The sequence below is a fragment of the Lutra lutra genome, chromosome 8 (genome assembly GCF_902655055.1).
Source record: "Lutra lutra chromosome 8, mLutLut1.2, whole genome shotgun sequence".
NCBI lineage: Eukaryota > Metazoa > Chordata > Mammalia > Carnivora > Mustelidae > Lutra > Lutra lutra.
This window is the reverse complement of record NC_062285.1, coordinates 88,647,094-88,666,158: the sequence shown is the minus strand read 5'-3', so window position 1 is coordinate 88,666,158 and position 19,065 is coordinate 88,647,094. Positions and strand designations below refer to the sequence as shown.

The 19,065-nt window shown below is 43.4% G+C and overlaps 1 protein-coding gene across 6 annotated transcripts in view; it reads right to left on the bottom strand.

Moving 5' to 3' along the window:
• Positions 1–19,065, bottom strand: part of DUSP16 (dual specificity phosphatase 16) — an 84,748-nt gene that overhangs the window by 30,651 nt on the left and 35,032 nt on the right. For 2 of the 6 annotated variants that reach the window (XM_047741760.1, XM_047741763.1), the window contains 3 exons: positions 10,671–10,712; positions 10,122–10,472; positions 9,021–9,159 (listed from right to left, as the gene is read on the bottom strand). In XM_047741760.1, coding sequence (XP_047597716.1) covers positions 9,021–9,159; positions 10,122–10,349 — 367 coding nt within the window. In that variant the 5' untranslated portion in view covers positions 10,350–10,472; positions 10,671–10,712. Of the gene's footprint in view, positions 1–9,020; positions 9,160–10,121; positions 10,713–19,065 lie in introns of all 6 variants that reach the window. The other 4 variants (XM_047741759.1, XM_047741762.1, XM_047741757.1 and 1 more) reach the window with 2 other exon arrangements.

Here is a 19,065-nt window from a genome sequence, read left to right as displayed (position 1 = left end):
GTCTTTCCAGGACACCTGTGTGGCTCAGTTGGTCAAGCAACCAACTCTTGATTTCAGCTCATGCCACGATCTCAGCATCCCGGGATCGAGCCCCATGTCTAGCTCCATGTTCTGTGGGGAATCTGCTTGAGGATTCTCACTCTCCCTTCTCCTTCTGCCCCTCCCCTCTACTTGCATGCACGCTGTCTCTCTCTAAAATAAATAAATAAACTTTAAAAAAAAAACCAAAATACAAAAAACTTTCCTGACAAGTCTATCTATATATGATCTTGCCAACTTAGAACTTCCATAAAATTTATGGCAACCATCCAGCACTGAGTACTTGCCACTGACTTGGTAACTCTGAATTATCTTTGTGTGTGTTTTGTGACCTCTATTTCTACAGCTAGAATACATTGCAAACTGCTTGTGGGTAAGAATTAGGTCTCACACTCCTTTGTACTCCCCTCAGCATTTAGCACAGTGCTTGGCACATAACTGAAATTCAATAAATGTTTACTGAATCCTTCCTTGTTACAATGAATAGCTGTTGACAGACACAAGTCTTGTATATTTTTGGTGTTCAAAAGGATTTCCTGATTCCATTCAAAGCCCAAAACTATGTTGGCATGGGTGGGGGCCCAGAGTCTGCTTCCTATTCCTAGACCACAATGCCCTAGAACACTCTCAGGGTGAAAGAGGCAGCACAAGACAAGAAAAACATTTTTCTGCTACTAAAGGAAAAAAAGTAGAATCTGTGAGTGCTACTTTGGTCATGGAAAAGCAGCACTGAATCCTCACTGAGCTCCTGCCACACCCAATCTTAAGTGTGCTGAGGATTTCACATGAAAGGTGGGGAGAGAAAATGTTTTCAGATGTCCCTAAGTGGCTCAGAAGTCCATATGACCTGGAGAGCCCAGTAATACCCCCAGGGCTCAGGGAATCTGGGCACATCCCTCAGGAAGCTGATCAGACCAATTACAATTAGGACACAGATGAGGATGAAGGGGCTGCCAGACAGGTCTACCGTGATCATCAGTGAAATGAGGTTATTTATCAAGAGATAACTATGAGTCAGAAGAAAAAGGGCTATTAGTCTGGTTGCTGGGGAATGACTCCTAAAAATCAAATTTGACTAACTTGCCCACTGTCCATGCATCACCATACAACTCCTCTCTCAGGCCTTTCTACGTGAAGCTCAAAGCTTTCTGGTCTAAGCCCGTAGCAGGCTTTCCCATAGACTACTTCTGTGTACTCTTCTCTATCTGCAGTCCTCTTTGGCCATCTGCACAGCCTCCCCGGAGACCTCATAAAGCAGGCAGGAAAAAGGGGCTACCTGTTCAGTCAACCAAACAACTTGAGACCACTGGAATCATCTGTAGGTTCAACGAGACACTTAATGAGCACCTACCGTGAGCAGGACACAGGTAATGGGGGAGTGGTGACCAAACAGAGGCCCTCTCTGGAATGGACAGTGTAGTGGACAAACATCAACCAAATAATTAGATGAATTAACTAATTAGAGGTAGGTGGTCAAAGGAGTGTGTGTAACAAAGAAAACCAACTTTGCCTGGTAGCTAGGGAAGGCCTGATGATGACCCTGAATCCAGCAGGAGATAAAGGGTGAGTGAGTGGAGGACACAAGAAGAGGATCTCTGCGAAGGCCCAGGACACTGCTGCCGCAGGCCTGTAGCAACCAGGAGGAGGCCCACAGAAGTGAAATGAACTGAAGCTGGAGAGGGAGGCAGAAGCCAGCCATTATAGGGCCTTGTGAGTCTGAAGGATTTGGGAATTTATCCGAAAAGCAATGACACATATTAGGCCATGGAGTTATATAATCTGGATTACATTAAAATATAAAATAAAAATACCACTTTGGCTCCAGAGTGAGTAATGGATTGTAGGTGGCAAGGCAGAACGTAGGAGAAGTGCAGTGAAGAGGCTCCTGGGGCACCCGGAGTAGGGGAGATGCTCTCAGCTTGACTTGGCTGCTGGCAGGAGAGGAGGAGAGCAGACGCCCTGAGAACTCCGCAGACAGACCTGGGGACTGGGAGGCAGCAGGGGCTGCAGTCAAATTCTTGACAGCTCACAGATTTGTCCTTCTGGTTTAAAGGGCTTGCATAATTTGACATCATTTCTTCCCAATGGCCACTTTTCCTCTTCGCAAATAAATCCACTTTAGTCCCCCCACGGCCCCCTAAAATCAAAGTTCAGTCCTGACATTCTGAATCGTGTTTCTCCCCCAGTCTAAATGCCCAGGCCCATTCCCGTCCAAATCGTACTCATCCTCCAAGGCTCGGTCAGAACCCCAGCGCCGTAACCGAATCCTCCCAACCCCTGCAGATGACATCCCATCACACCGTGACGTCCACGTCAGACATGTTTCCCCAAACTGCTGGCTAGGTTCTCAAGGGCAAGGCCCAGCCTTTTGCTTTTCTGGCGGCTCAGCCCAGGGCCCAACCACAAAAGTGCCAATGAAGCCCTGAGAGATGAACTGGATGAAAGAAGTCCTGGGCCTGGTGCTTCTCCAGAGCCACAGGTGACATGACCGGGGCAAGGCTAAGGCCATTGCGGTCATCGAGGCTGCTGTCACCTGGCTCATGCAGACGATCAAGAAGAGGAAACAAGGAAATATCTGCAATTTGGCCTGCGGGCCATCTTTAAAAAAGACCCAGCCACAGCTGTGACTTCAGCACCGGGAGCCGGGGCAGTGACATAAACCAGCTCACCACACTGGCAGGCAGTGGCCAGAGAGAGACGATCCAGGCAGCAGGGCCTCAGGCCAGCTGGGGCTTGGGCGCACAGCTGCCAGCGAGCAAGACGGCACCGGTGTTTGGTCTGCTTTCAGGGGCTTTCAGTCTCTGCAGCTTTTTAAACCCAAGAACAGCAACTCTGGGGCAACTTAGTACTTTTGCTGAAACCCATCCATTTCCATCTCCTTTACCAACTACTGCAGGATTTGAAATGGGATGACTGAAGAGGCCCTTCTCTAGACAAAAGGACAGAAATGTCAAACTGGGTCACAGAACTAATGGTAACAATAGCACGCACCGTAAAACCTGTCACCAGCAAGACAGGGCTCTACCCTACTTTCCATTAGGAAAGACAGTGAGTCCACTAAACCAAAGCCATATCTTTATTATACAGATCTACTGACTGAATCTAGGTCTCTGTTACACTGAAAAAGTGTATAGTCAAATATATTTTTACTCCCTCCTGGTTCTAATGAGACTAGAAAATCTAACACAAAACAAAGAAATGTGTACTTGGCCTTTAACCACTGCAAACATTAACCTAAGACCTTAGCTGTCTTCCGAGACAAAATGTTTGTAAAAGCCCTTAGCATTTTACTGACATTGTACCTAACAGTAAATGCTTAATAAATGGTATCTTCTATCATTACTCAGAACTACCCTTCAGCATAGAACAGAGGAGTTAGACTTTTATGTGGTGATCACCCTGGCTAAAATAATGTAATGTTTTTAAAAAGTTTTATAGACGGTATATTTTCATACACTGCTTCATTCCATAAAATGTGGAAGTAAGAATAGGACTCTGAAATCAACAAAGAGTCTGAGAAAGGGCTACCACGAGAAGTGCCTTCAGTCCAGCCTCCTGAGGAAATTCCACAAGACTTTGGAATTATTGCTGATATGGGCCTTGGGCCCGTGGTGGGAGTGAGCTTGGGAGAGTCACTCAGGGCTGGGTTATTTTCCTCGTCTGTAAATGGAAGGGCTGGAGTCTGTGATTCACGTGTGCTGTTTTGCTGTAGGGTTGGTTATCCTGTGTCTCATCAGAGGACAGAAATGAGTGCTGCAGAGTTAATTACTGTGTGGGTCCCTTTTGCTTTTACTCAGAATCACAGCAGTGACGAAAGAGAAGGAAATAACAGCATTTCTCATCTTTAGGTTGATCTTTATTTTATTTTTTTAAAGATTTTATTTATTTATTTGACAGAGATCACAAGTAGGCAGAGAGAGAGAGGAAGAAGCAGGCTCCCCGCAGAGCAGAGAGCCCGACGCGAGGCTCGATCCCAGGACCCTGGGATCATGACCTGAGCCGAAGGCAGAGGCCTTAACCCACTGAGCCACCCAGGTGCCCCTGATCTTTATTTCTATGAACAACCCATCTATTCTCTTTTCTCTATTAGCTAGAAATTAAAGTCCAAGTTCGGTATTTCTCCTTTTCTCTTCTAGATTTATGATCAGTCTGGTGCCCTCAGAAATACAACAGACGGGGCGCCTGGGTGGCTCAGTGGGTTAAGCCTCTGCCTTCAGCTCAGGTCATGATCTCAGGGTCCTGGGATGGAGCCCCACATCAGAATCTCTGCTCAGCAGGGAGCCTGCTTTCCCCCCTACCCCTGCCACACCGCCCCTCTGCCTGCCTCCTAGTGATCTCTGTGTCAAATAAATTTAAAAAACTTAAAAAAAAAAAAAAAAAGGGGGGGGGCACAATAGACAAAGGCAAGTAGAATAAAATGATACATGGTGAATGAGGCCAAGAAACAAGATTATTTTTTAAAGAGAACAAGTTTTCTGACCATTACCAAAACCAAAAAGGTTGATCAGTCAGTCAATGGTGGCAACTATTTGTTTTCTAACTCAGGAGGACAACAGCTTTTAAGGGAAGATGGTCACTACAGAGATTCTACGGCATCATCTAAGCCAATCCTCACAACCAGGACCCTCTATGCTGGTCATTTTTGTGAAACAAATGTTTACGACACCCATTCCGTCACTCCATTCATTCAAATTCTTTGCCTTGTTTTCACAGATGGCTGTGGGAGCATAAACGCATTTTTAAACTGCTTATTAAATAACAGATTTCAAAAAAAAAATAAATAACGGATTTCACAACTGAAAAAAAAAATGGAAAAGATGGTTTTGTCATCACCTATACAACGATGATGGAGAACGTCCCAAAGGAATCCAAATTCATTCTTTCTTATTCAGATGAGGCTGCTACTGGTAATTAAACCCTTTACTCATCGGGGGTAGAAGGATGCTATGCTTTGGCTCGGCTTGATTATTGGGAGACTTCCTAATGGCCAAACAGAACAGTCGATTTATATTCACCTTTAAGAATTTATAGAAATTATCACAACCATTCTCAGTTTATATGGTTTCACAGACTTGTATCTTCCTATGAGTAGAGCGAGATCTCTAGACCTATTAGCTTTTTATCAACACTCATTATTTAAGGATGAAATAAAGATACACACTATTTCATCATGGTATTTTTATTAGCTTTTAAAATCATGTTTAAATCTACTTAAGTAGATGGAAACATTTTCATATTAGATACTTTTCCCAAAAGAGCTATATGTTTGCTCTGACTGAATATACTTTGTAAATCATTTATTTCAAAACAATCTCAAGTTTTACTACACTTTCAGATTAGTTCCATTACTGTTTAATACAATCACTTATATTCTACAATAATAGAATAAATCACATGAAATATAAATGGGACAAACCTACATGTAAGCTAATTTATACATCAAATATTTGCTGAGAACTTAAGAAGTTCTGGGCCTTGTGGGGGAACACAAAGATGAAAACGACATAGACCTCAGGTGGAAAAAGAGAATCTAGTAGGGGAGTTAGGCTAATAAATAAAAAATGTTAATATAAGATTTAAATAATATTTTAAGATAATAATGAAGTATAGTATATGGCTACCAAATTAATCTCGGGAATACTGACTGGCTTAGAAGAGGGGAAAATTGGTCAGGCAAGGGTCAAGGTGCCAGGCTGAGGAGGCCTGCATGAGGCCAGTACAGGCAGAGTTCATTGCAGAACTAGGGTCCAAGTTTCAGGACTTGAAGCCTTGGTAAAATGGTCTCCCCAATAATCAGCTGCCCAAGTGACTTAAGAGAACCACTTTCACCTGGTAGAAACAAGTTTGAGGGATGCCTGGGTGGCTCAGTCGGTTAAGCATCTCCCTTTGGCTCGGGGCATGATCCCAGGGTCCTGGGATCAAGCCCTGCTTTGGGCTCCTTGCTAAGTGGGGAGCTGCTTCTCCCTCTCCTTCTGCCTGCCACTCTCCCTGCTTGTGCTCTCTCTGTCAAATAAATAAATATATATAATCTTTAAAAAAACAAAACAAAACAAAAAACAAGTTTAATAAGCTAGACCCATCCCCAAACAGGACCTGTTCCATATTAAGGAATTAAGCCCATTCCAGTAGAGCTTCCTTCAGTAACCTTGCATTTCTTTATGTCCCAATAACTAGGTCCTATGGTAGGTGTGGGTCGCCAGTTCTTGGAGGGAGCCAGCTCATTAAAACACTTCTTCTGGGGCACCTGGGTGGCTCAGTGGGTTAAGCCTCTCTCTGCCTTTGGCTCAGGTCATGCTCCCAGGGTCCTGGGATCGAGCCCCACATCGGGCTCTCTGCTCAGCAGGGAGCTTGCTTCCCCCTCTCTCTCTGCCTGCCTCTCTGCCTACTTGTGATCTCTGTCAAATAAATAAATAAATCTTTAAAAAAAAAAAAAAAAAAACACTTCTTCTATCAGTTCCCTGAGGATGTCTTTTTGTTCCCCTTCTCTAAAGCCATTTTTTCCCAGGCAAGGTGGCCCTGAGAATGGAAATGGAATTTGGACCACAATTCTTTACTTCCATATCTAATGGCCATAAAAACCATCTCACATCTGATACTTTCTTCCCAAATAATCTCAGAGTAGGTGACAGCTCTCAACTGATGGAGAAAGCACCTCGAAGAAATCACCGCATCTCTCTGTTATGAGGCTGACCACCATCTCCAACTGCTGAAAGCAACAGGGGCAGTTGGCAGGGGATGCAGTCTCCAGTTACCCTGTCACTGTCTGTAGCACCTGTGAGAAGCCTGTGGGCTTTTCCAGTTATTTCCTGCCCCCCACAAAGTACTGAAGAAGCCTCCGTCATTATGTCCACGACCCTGAACATCCCGAGCAGCTGGACCTTGACAACAAAACGGGCTGCCAAGAAAGGACAGGGGAGCCTCCCTGGAATTCTCTTCCACTTACCGCTCTGCTGCCTACTCCGAGGAGCAGACTCGCTAACCCAGGGAATTTCCAGTTGGTCAGGGGCTTCCGGGTGGCTGGGAGGCTTTCAACCACCCAGAACCCTCACTTAGGTTATCGTAAGAGATCTGGCTGCTCAGAAACTCCCAAATAAGGCAATTCAATTTAGTCCCTGAAGCCACCTCCTAAACTAAAAGATACACAGGATTCTGGGGTGTGGACCAGGATATGGTGCCATCAGTACATTCAGTGTGGTTCTTGGAGCTGCCAGGATGGACTCTCATTCAAACCCAGGCAACCCAGGCAGCACTTCCTGTACAACATGGGAATGTCAGGGTGTTCTGACTCCGTGTGTTACTCCACATGTCAATCCACTGCCGGCCCAATCTAGCCGATCAGACTGAAAGCTTTCTCCTCCTTGTCCAAGGAGTGCTCCTCCCAAACTGACGCAAGGCTGTTAAGAACCTTCCCAGGGAATTAAGGAGCGCTCTTCCTTAAAGCGAGGAAAGAGTATTCAAGGAACTAAACCCCCTGTGCTAGAAACTCAGCAGGAGCTCACTCCTGTGGGAATGTCTGCTCAGCCATGCTATCGAGTCAGAGCCCCACACAGGGGAAGTGTCTCAAACAAGAGGGAGTGGGACAGTCACTTTGCCGTGAAGCACATCTTGGTGGATTCTCTTTAAGAAAAATCCTGGTCCTATTAATAGCATGCCAAGGTAAGTCCTCACTGTGCCTACAAGAAGCACGAAAGGAGTTCTTAAAAACTCTCCAGATCAGTTTAGTGGAACTCCAGTAAAAGTTGTGTTCACCACAGCACAATCCCAGGAGAAGAGCGCGCCTATCAACAAGAAACCAAGCCTGATACTCTAATTCTCAGTCACAGAACTCCAAAAACTTGTAGGTGTGTTGGCTTTCCCCAGGATGCTAACAGAAAGACCAAGAAGCATCAGAGCTCAAGCAAAAGGTGTGGCAGCAGATGGTCAGAAAGAGACAGGAAACCAAGCCTGCTTTCTGAGACCTGAAGCAAAAGCTGACTAGCTAGAACTGGAGACTCAGAAATCTTATCTGAACCTTCACAGAGATGAAGTGTTAACACACCAACACCTGATTAATCCGATTCTCTGAAAACTGAAACGTTTACACTTCTAAAATCAAATGCCAACGACATCAAGTTCACGGTACCCTCCTTGCAACAAAAGACTGAGGTGTGAAAATGATAGTATCGACTATATTTTGTTTTCTTAGATCACATTTTTAAAAGCCCTCTTGCCTTCTATGGTAGCAGAATCTGCAGGACACAGCAGCTTTGTGTTAAAGGTCACTGTGCATTGTCACACTGTAATCCCCACCTGTGAGCAAAGGATGAACACTGCTTTGGAATTCAGTGAAATGGAACTTGCTCTTAAAATAGTTCTTCCCAGGTACTTTATAAAGTCATTTGCTTAGTCTTTGCAAACTGAGATCTTTTTCAGTTGTAAAAACAAAATGATAATACACAATTACTTGAGTTTTTTAAACTGTCTCCCTAATCACTAGAAGAAATAGTTTATACACATTCTCCCCATCATTGCTCATAATACGTCTGAGAATGGTGAGCTGATCTGCTGGAGTCCCCATAACTCTGTTTAATAAGAATTTGACACCATGACACTGGTCTGGTTCTTGCCACAGGGGGTGGGAAACCAAGAACAGGAGCTGAGAGGTAAAGCGTTTCATGTCTGTAGATCCCAGATGAATGGAAAAATCCCCGCGAGAAGCAGCACACAGATCTATGTGACATTTCTAGAAGCTAACAAATAAATCCCAAATGAAGAGGCATGTGAGCTAAGTGACAAACACACAGACTACTGTGGAAGAATGGTAGTCCTGAAGTGAAACAGAACAGGTGTGTCCATCAGAACCTGTAAATAAGTCCACTTCCCCAGGATACTGGCAGCTGCGATGACCTACTGTACTGGAGCTCCCTGTGAAACGCTGCTTACCGGGAGCGGGGAGCGCTCTGCAAGATACAAAGTCCGCTCAAGTCTGCCACAAGCCTTACCAGCAAGCAGGTGAACGGAGCTGAAGCTCTTCTCCAGTTTACCCAGAAGTACAGTGAGAAAGCAGTCTGAAGACAGAGACGCAACATCTTGGGAGCTCTGGTCGTAAACTACAACCCTCTGACCGCAGTCAATATCCACCTGCAGGGCAAATGTGAGGCTGTTAGAAAGGAAGCTGCAAAAGTAATCCTGGAGGCCAGTAGCGGCCCCACCCACCATTTTCAGGTGATAATCTGAATAAAAAGGACACGCTGTCAACGGACTGGATAAACTAGCATACAAATGGTTTAAATGCTTGTACAGATCAACTTTTAAGAGCAAAACTGATGCTATTTCTGTGTAGGTGTGCTCGAATCTCCTTGGTTTAAAATCCTTAAATGCTATAAAAGGCTAAAACTCATAAAACAAAATAATATGCAAAATAAACCACCAATCCTTCAATTAAAGAAACATTAAAAGGTTTCTACATAACAAATCAGCTGTTCAGTAAAATTAAAACATGAACTCATTTTTATTTCTGAAGAAAAGAAATAGCTTTACCTATCACAAGGATGACATTTTGGAATTCCAAAAACAACCTTCCTTGAAGATAAATTATATCCCTAAATCCTGAACAATGGTACCTTCCCTCCCCACAAATAAACAGCACTTTTAATATAACTAGTTTCCATTTTCTTCCCAAGGCACTTGAAAAGAATGATTTCCTTTCAGTAAATTTGTAAATAACACAGAATAATATATTTAGTAATTATTGATACATGTACTATAAATTATCATATATTAAGTTACTAATAATTAATATCACGTTATCAACTATTACTACTTATTAGTGTTTAAAATTTGTTTTAAAGTTTAGCAAACCATTAATAGGAAAACACAGCACTTGACCAAATTAAAACAAATTATCCTTTCTGTATAGTTTAGAAACATTCCTAAAGGTGACTGTGTGGTTAGTAAATTACTTTGAGGTATCCCTAAGGTACCAAAGTTTAAAAAGCAATCAAAACTTCCTCAAATTACTTTTCCCCTTAAAAGCGAGACTTTGTTTTAAAATTCTTCCTCATTCAGGGTGTGTTTTAAAAAGAAAGAAAGAAAGCACTTACCTTCTGTTTTGCTGAATGCTGGATGAGCTCTGTAATTAACACTTTGTCCTGTTGCAACCTTCGCTTCATAAGCTTGGAGCAGTTGATATTAATGGCTTCCAAAATGTGGGATGTATTGTACTCCACAAATGGCCGGCTATCAATTAGCAGCACTTTCTCTGTTCCACTTTCCAGCAGAGCCACCAACCTCTCAGTAACAATTTGAGTTCCAGTCATCTCATGGGCCATGACAACAATAAGTCTTCTTTTCCCACCTCCTTCTTTAATTTGCCACGATGATGTAATGGTGGTGTGCTCAAAGGCTCAGCCACTCCATTGTCCTACAAATGTATGAGGTCAGGCTGGTGGTGACTGGCAAAAGGAGAGTTAAACCCATTTTCAGCAAGAGCCCTCCAAGTGAATGTCCCTTTCTCTTTCCCCGTTGATGTGCTCTTGCAAAGCACTCTCCACAAAGCAGCCCCTCACATTTGATTCATAAAGAGATGACTGGAATAACCATCCACAACAAAAGATGCTCTGGGGCGGCCAGTGCATTACATCATTCTTTACCTTCGCTCCTCGCTCCAACAGCTTTACACTGGGCTGAAAATCCTACATGAAGAGAGAAAGACAGACAGAAAACAAAACACAGGGTCAAAAAAAAGAAAGAGCATCAGATTAGCGAGAGCATATGATTCATAATATTTACTCCATTAATCTAATTCCATACTTGATGCACTGTTTCACTTGAACAAACAAAAAGAACAAACGGGCATGGCTTCGGAAAACCTACTGATGGTAATTCACTTTTACATCAAAACATAAAAACTCAAAGAAGACAAGAGAAGACATAGTCATGAATTATAGTGACCTGGGGCCCAGAATGACATGCCTGTAGTATGAGACTGACAGAGCTATAAAAAGCTGCTTGCAGTAACATTTTTTTTCCAAATGGGGTTCCTCCATTTTATTTGCTTATTTCTTGAAAAGAGCACAGAACAACAGTCTACAATACAACCAGGTAAGCAAGCCCACACTATCAAGACAAAAAAAAATCTTTTCTGATGGCCTGAGAACAGCATATGAACACACGTACACTCACACACACATGCACCAAGCACCACAGCAGCCCCTGTAAATGGCCCTTAGGAAAACTTTCCATACATTTCAGCTGCCTTTTCAGGAAGAGAAGGAGCAAAAATGGCCAATATTCCTGTCATACCAACTGCTGAGCTCACTGCTGGAGGCCTGGGATGTACCCAGCTCCAACCAAGGCAGTCTCACAGCTATGGCCCTGGTCAATCCATCGCCCCATTCCTTGACCCTTCACAGGCTTACCCCTCATTTTCTTGCACCTCATTCTTCACTGAATCATTGACTCTCAGCCTTAGAAACTCTCACATCGTCACCTGGGGCACCAGTCAACAACCACACAGCAAATATGCAGAACCCTTAGTACCTGACCCAGTGCTTTCCTCTTCTTGCCAAACTCCCACAACTGACCACCTCCTCACGGACACTGGTGGCAGTTTTGTGCCCAGAGCTCGGATCTCACCCTGACCTTCAGTATTGTCAGATTCCTAGCTCTCTGGCCCATCTCCGCTCACAAGCCACCCTCTGCTACATCTCACTAGAAACCCTCTGCTGGCATTCACCTTCTATAAGGGAAACTATGCAATGGCAGAGATTTTATCTCCTATCTCCATAGTGCTTTGCAGAGAAGATACTCAATTCACGGTGTTGTATGGAAAATCCTCCACAAATGATTTAAAATACTGAATAAATATCTAGTTAACAGATTTCCGATCAGGAGAGTAAAACCCTCAAACATCACTGGATCCTGTTCCCCTAATGTCAGACTTACAGATAAGGAGCTGAAGCAGGGAGAAGTACAGGGAGGATACCAAGAGGAGTGGCCCTGCCACCTGTTACTTAACTCTGGAAAATCATGTAACATCTCCGGCCCACGTGCTCCTCATCTATAAAATGTGGCTACAATACAGGTCTTGTCTCCTCACAAAGTCTGTTCGGAGGACAAAATTATCAAAGTTATCTAAAGGCAGTAAAAATGCAACTACTTATGTAGAAAAAGGAGGGAAACTGCTCTAAAGATCCCAATGGTGGCCAGAGCTGCCTTACATCCGGAATCTACAAGACCTCATTCAGCAGATAAGCACAGGGGCAATTCCACCCTCCTGTATAAGCCAGCCTCACCCAAGCCGTGCCCTCCCTCTCCGTCAGAGCCAGACAAACACGGAGTTAGAAGGCCCCTGAGAAATCCTCTCTCCCACCCGCCCCCCGCACCTAACAAGTCAGCTCCACAGAATACACCGCTTGGCCATTTCTTGTCTTCATTATATTAATGTATTTTTAGTATAGCTGACTGGCAACGAGGTACAAAAATCATCTCTATCATCAACGAAGAAACTGAAACAAAGAATCTGTACAGTGAACCAAGGAAGATACTCTGGCAGAGCGCCTACAAGGATGCAGCTTCAAACCGAGTCCCCACGGCTCAGTGACCGTTCACAGCAGAGTGAGGTCCTGTACTCAGATTGTCTGATCCCCAAACCAGGGCTCCCACTACTGAGTTACCCTGTTTTCCCTAAGTACCCGTTCCCGTAATGAAACTGGACTGAGAAAGAATGGCTCAACTTGTCCATGAGAGTGCCCTGGTGGCACAGAAAGTGGAAATCTGAGAATAGGAGCAAGTTGATTCCAACAATGGCACTGGGTATCCGAGTCTGGCTCCTCTCGATGATAAAATCCGGATGGGACAAAGCAGTTATCTGGGTTAGCAGATCAAGGGACAAAGGGAGGGAGAAGACAGCAAACATGCAAAGTTGAATTAGAAAGTTCTCATCTTTGCTTCCCTTCAGCCAAATCTCCTAAAGTCCAAATCACCGAAACCAAAGATAGGCTATAGCAAAGTTCTACTGGGCAGAAAACGGAATCCTTACCCAGAGAACCAGAGTCAGGACTTCCAGATACAAAAAGACCCTTCCCCTGACCAAGAAAAGGTCTGGGCAAGGTGACCCTAATGCAAGGATGCAACTGAAGCAAAGCACTGGATGTGAAATGAGGATGAAGTTACAGCCCCTCATGTCATACTGAGGCCAGCTGGAGCCCTCTTGTTATAGCTTTATGCCCAAACTCTGATGTTCCGTAGTCCCAAATCGATTATGAGAGAGGCAAAGCCCTGCCAACGGGGTGAGGGGAGTAGGAGAACAATAGCCTTGAACCTTATTTATTTAAAGCTACAGAATTTTGGTTAAGTCCTCATCCTAGGCTACAACTCTAATTTAAAAATTTCTGGGCATTCGCTGTTTATTCTGAAGAATGTCAATACCCTGAGATCGGAAACATGCCTGTGATAGTTTTGTTTTTGAAAACTTTTGCATCGGGTAGGATTTAAAAGATGACAAGAGAACATTTCTATTGTCAGCAAAACCACGAAGCTAATCTTACCCAAAATTTCTACAAGAAGTCAAAAGGAATAAACATTCTTAGATTGAACCGTAAGGGCCCAAAGGCATATTACAAAATCCAGGGCACACCCAGCATTACTATTTATCAATTTGCTTAAACAATTTTTAAAGTTTTAACTGTTTTCTTAAAAAAAAAATAAAATCTCAAAAGATAAAAGGAATCTCCACATCCAACATGGGGCTCAAGCTCATCACCCCAAGATCAAGAATCACACTCTCCAGAGATGCCTGGGTGACTCAGTCGTTAAACGTCTGCCTTCGGCTCAGGCCATGATGCCAGTGTCCTGGGATCGAGCCCCACATCGGGCTCCCTGCTCAAAAGGACGCCTGCTTCTCCCTCTCCCACGCCCCCTGTTTATGTTTCCTCCCTGTGTCTCTGTCAAATAAATAAATAAAAATCTTAAAAAAAAAAAAAAAAAAAGAATCACACACTCCACTGACTGAGCCAGCCAGGAGTCCCTTTTCTATCCATTTTTAATAGATAACAAATTCACTGGTGCAAAAAAAGGTATAAAATGTATACATACCATGAATATGTACAGTTTATTGTATGTTTGTTACATCAACAAAGCTATTAAAATTTGCCACGATACTGAAACCCAACAAATACATTAAGTGAAAAACAGGAAAGCACTGAAAATTCTTCTCCTACCCTGGTCCCATCTGCCCAGGTCCTCCCCCTGCCCTGTAGTGGAAACCACGGTGAATAATTTCTTCTGATTTCATCCAAAGATTTTTTTTTAATGAATACAGAGTAAGATACAAATATGTAGTCTTTCTCCTCTTCCCCTTTGTTCAACTGGTTACACAGTACATACACTTGTTGTGCATCCTGCTTTCTTCTTTCACTTAAAACACTATAGTGTGATTTTTTCTTATTGCTCTCTTGGCTGCCTGGGGACCACGGTGAGGAGCCCTGCACACCCTGCCCCCCGCCACCAGACGAATGGTCCTGTCCCAGGAGATGGGACAGGTGGCCGAAGCAGCTGGAAGACTCTTCTGAGGAGACTGACATTGATGGGATCCCCTAATGTATCATCAAGGAAATCTGGGTGGCAGAAGGCCCTTCAGAAGACAACAAAGATAAAGTCAAAATGGATAAAAGACCTCAATGTGAGGCAGGAATCTATCAAAATCCTAGAGGAGAAATTAAGAAGTAACTTCTTCGACATCGGCCACAGCAACTTCTTTCAAGACATGTCTCCAAAGGCAAAGGAAACAAAAGCGAAAATGAACTTTTGGGACTTCATCAAGATCAAAATCTTCTGCACAGCCATCAAAAGAAAGGAAATCTTGCCATTTGCGATGACGTGGATGGAACTAGAGGGTATCATGCTTAGCGAAATAAATCAATCGGAGAAAGACAACTATCATATGATCTCCCTGATATGAGGGAGAGGAGATGCAACATGGGGGGTTAAGGGGGTAGGAGAAGAGTAAATGAAACAAGATGGGATTGGGAAGGAGACAAACCATAAGTGACTCTTAATCTCACAAAACAAACTGAGGGTTGATGGGGGGAGGGGGTTTGGGAGAGGGGGGGTGGGATTATGGACATCGGGGAGGGTATGTGCTATGGTGAGTGCCGTGAAGTGTGTAAACCTGGCGATTCACAGACCTGTACCCCTGGGGATAAAAATATATGTTTATAAAAAATAAAATTAAAAAAAAAAAAGTTGCTTTTAATAGTGGAAAAAAAAAAATCTTCCGCACACCAAAGGGAACAGTCAACAAAACAAAGAGGCAACCCACGGAATGGAAGAAGATATTTGCAAATCAGGGGCACCTGGGTGGCTCAGTGGGTTAAGCCTCTGCCTTCAGCTCAGATCATGATCTCAGGGTCCTAGAATCGAGTCCCGCATCGGGCTCTCTGCTCTGCAGGGAGCCTGCTTCCTCTTCTCTCTCTCTTTGCTTGCCTCTCTGCCCACTTGTGATCTCTCTCTGTCAAATAAATAAAATCTTAAAAAAAAAAAAAACGATATTCGCAAATCACACTACAAAGGGCTGATATCCAAGATCTAAAAAGAACTCCTCAAACTCAACCTACACAAAACAGATAATCACGTCAAAAAATGGGCAGAAGACATACAAATGGCTAACAGACACATGAAAAAATGTTCATCATCACTAGCCATCAGGGAGATTCAAATCAAAACCACACTGACACCAGTTAGAGTGGCCAAATTCAATAAGACAGTAAGGAACAAGTGTTGGAGAGGATGTGGAGAAAGGGGAAGCCTCTTAACACTGTTGGTGGGAATGCAAGTTGGTGCAGCCACTTTGGAAAACAGTGTGGAGATTCCTCAAGAAATTAAAAATAAGATCCAGTATTGCAATTGCAGTACTGGGTCTTTACCCCAAAGATACAGATGGAGTGAAAAGAAGGGCCACCTGTACCCCAATGTTCATAGCAGCAATGGCCACAGTCGTCAAACTGTGGAAAGAACCAAGATGCCCTTCAAAGAACGAATGGATAAAGAAGATATGGTCCATATATACAATGGAATATTATGCCACATTTTGAAAGGATGAATACCAACTTTTGCATCAACATGGACAGGACTGGAAGATATTATGCTGAGTGAAATAAGTCAAGCAGAGAGAGTCAATTATCATATGGTTTCGCTTATTTGTGCAGTATAAGGAATAACATGGAAGACACTGGGAGATGGAGAGGAGAAGTGAGTTGGGGGAAATTGGAGGGGGAGACAAACCATGAGAGACTGAACTCTGAGAAACAAACTGAGGGTTCTGGAGGCGACAGGGGGTGAGCCTGATGGTAGGTATTATGGAGGGCACATATTGCATGGAGCACTGGGTGTGGTGCACAAACAATGAATTTTGGAACACTGAAAATAAAGAAAAGAAAAAAGAAGACAACTAAAGAACCCTTTCTATGCATATAGTGAAGTTTTCTATTTCTCTAAAAAGAAGTCAAGAAATCTGTATTTTTTTTTTTAAGATTTTATTTATTGATTTGACAGACAGAGATCACAGGCAGACAGAGAGGCAGGCAGAGAGAGAGGAAGGGAAGCAGGCTCCCCGCTGAGCAGAGAGCCCGACGCGGGGCTCGATCCCAGGACCCCGAGATCATGACCCGAGCCGAAGGCAGAGGGTCTAACCCACTGAGCCACCCAGGCGCCCCAAGAAATCTGTATTTTTCAGACCAAAGACTAGTAACCTTAACCAGGGCCACTAAACAAATATTTGCAAAGTTTCCCACTTTCAGAAATAAACATTTTAAAAAACTAGGGCGCCTAGGTAGCTCAGTTGGTTAAGCAACTGCCTTTGGCTCCGGTCATGATCCCAGATTCCCAGGATAGAGTCCTGCATCAGGCTCCCAGCTCCATGGGGAGTCTGCTTCTCCCTCTGATCTTCTCCCCTCTCATGCTCTGTCTCTCTCTCAAATAAATAAAATCTTTCAAAAATAAATAAGTAAATAACTTTATTTATGAAGGAAAAGAGATAAGCTGTGGGAACATTTTAGTATAACAAAATGACTATACAGGTCAGTGAACAAAATGGGCAAATCCCCTTAAGAAATGCTAATTTGGGGATATTTTGTATTTACCAAATGATTTCTTTTAGATTTCAATATTTAATATTAACATAAATTATATGGGAATCTTTCCCTTTAATATACAATTTTTAAGTTTATGCATAATTTATTTCATGTTTTAGATTTCATTTGGCTACCTATGGAAATTTATCTATGATTTTATCATGGAAATCAGTGGAGTTTTATTTACTGAAATTCACTCTACTCTGCAGAGTATCAATGAAATGAAATATACCACTGAATTAGTTATGTCAGAGGACCTTAAGCCGAACACTATTTTAATGATAAGATGAGCAAGTGGAATTTGTTTTCATTAAAAGAACATATGGGGACGCCTGGGTGGCTCAGTCGGTTAAGCCACTGCCTTTGGCTCAGGTCATGATCCCTGGGTCCTGGGATCAAGTCCTGCATCGGGCTCTCTGCTCAGCAGGGAGCCTGCTTCTCCCTCTCCCTCTGCCTGCCTCTCTGCCTATTTGTGCGCTCTCGCTCTCTCTCTGACAAATAAATAAATAAAACCTTTTTAAAAAAATAAAAGAACATACAGTCTGACTATACAAAAACCAGTATTGGCCTCTAAATCAATTAGCTATAAGGAAAAATCTTTTTCTTTTGATTTTTCTTTCCTACTCATAACATAGCCTTAAAGCTAGTGCCCAAATAGAAAATTTCTTAATGGTTGTTTTTAAACAATTCCATTGAGCATCATCTCCCTCCTATTCTCAGAGGAGATGTTATTTTTTTCAATTGCCCAGGCAAGATCCTGGCTTCCAGGTCAGTCACACTGACACTTCGTATATCCCGCCAGAAAACAAGTGAGAACCTCTCCCACAGAAGTTCCCCCTTCTACCTACCCATGGGTTATTTTCTGCCAACGGCAACAGCTTATCTGTCACCAGGCCCTGCAGCCAGGGCTACAGCAGGTGGGTAAGGGATGCCTGCTGGCCTGATAGGTGGGACCCATGGCGATGCAGGGCTGCCTCTCAGAGAGGCACACTGCCATTTTGAACACTTCCTTCACAAAGAAATTCTCAGAAGGAAAAGGATCCTACGGCTATGGGGTGCTTAAACCACCGGCTCAGCAAGGAGAGTGACTGAGCTTTATTTGGTTGGGCGTGAGCTCAAGTTCAAATTCTCAGAGAATTTATGGATAGGATATAATCGGGTGAGAAGTTCGCTTTTATTAAACTACAACCCAGCCTTAAAATGTTTTTCCTCCAATAAAACTAAAGAACTAGACAACAAGATACGCTAAACAGCCTTTCAGCAGAGCCTTAAACATAGATTTTCAATAAGAGAAAACTGACCAAATCAAAAGGGAAAAAAGTAGGCTATCATGTCTGGAGACGAGCAAGAAATCTTTGACTCTGACCGTCTACATTGATTAAAGCAACTTTGCCTCATACGCTGGGGTAAACCCTAACAAAAATTCTGAAGTCTGGTATTTGGTAAAACACATTCAATAAAAAAACCAAACCAAAACAAACAAATAAACAAAAAAACCCAAAAAACAGAAAACAAAACCACCCTCACCAAAGCCGAGAAGACTAAATGAGCTTAATGTATTTTCAGTTGCCTATTAACGTCTTGACCGTATTTTCTTACCCCAACACAGAGGACACATTTTGGCAAGTGGTGGCAATAATGGGATAGATACCTTGACGCACAAGTGTCCCGACAGCACTGGACATGCAGACAGCACTTGTTAGCACCATAAAACCCAGCCCTCTCCCCCCAACTGAGAGCACTGCTGAGAGAACCCGGTCCTATCAGAGGCTTCCTCAGGGACCCACGGATGAAAGCTGGAGAAGCAGCAGTGCTTCAGGGACTAAATATACTGTCTTTGCTTCAGACACAGGCTGGCCCAGGTACAGTCCGGGTCAGAGAGAAGGCCTCACCAACTTTCTGCTCAGGACGAGAG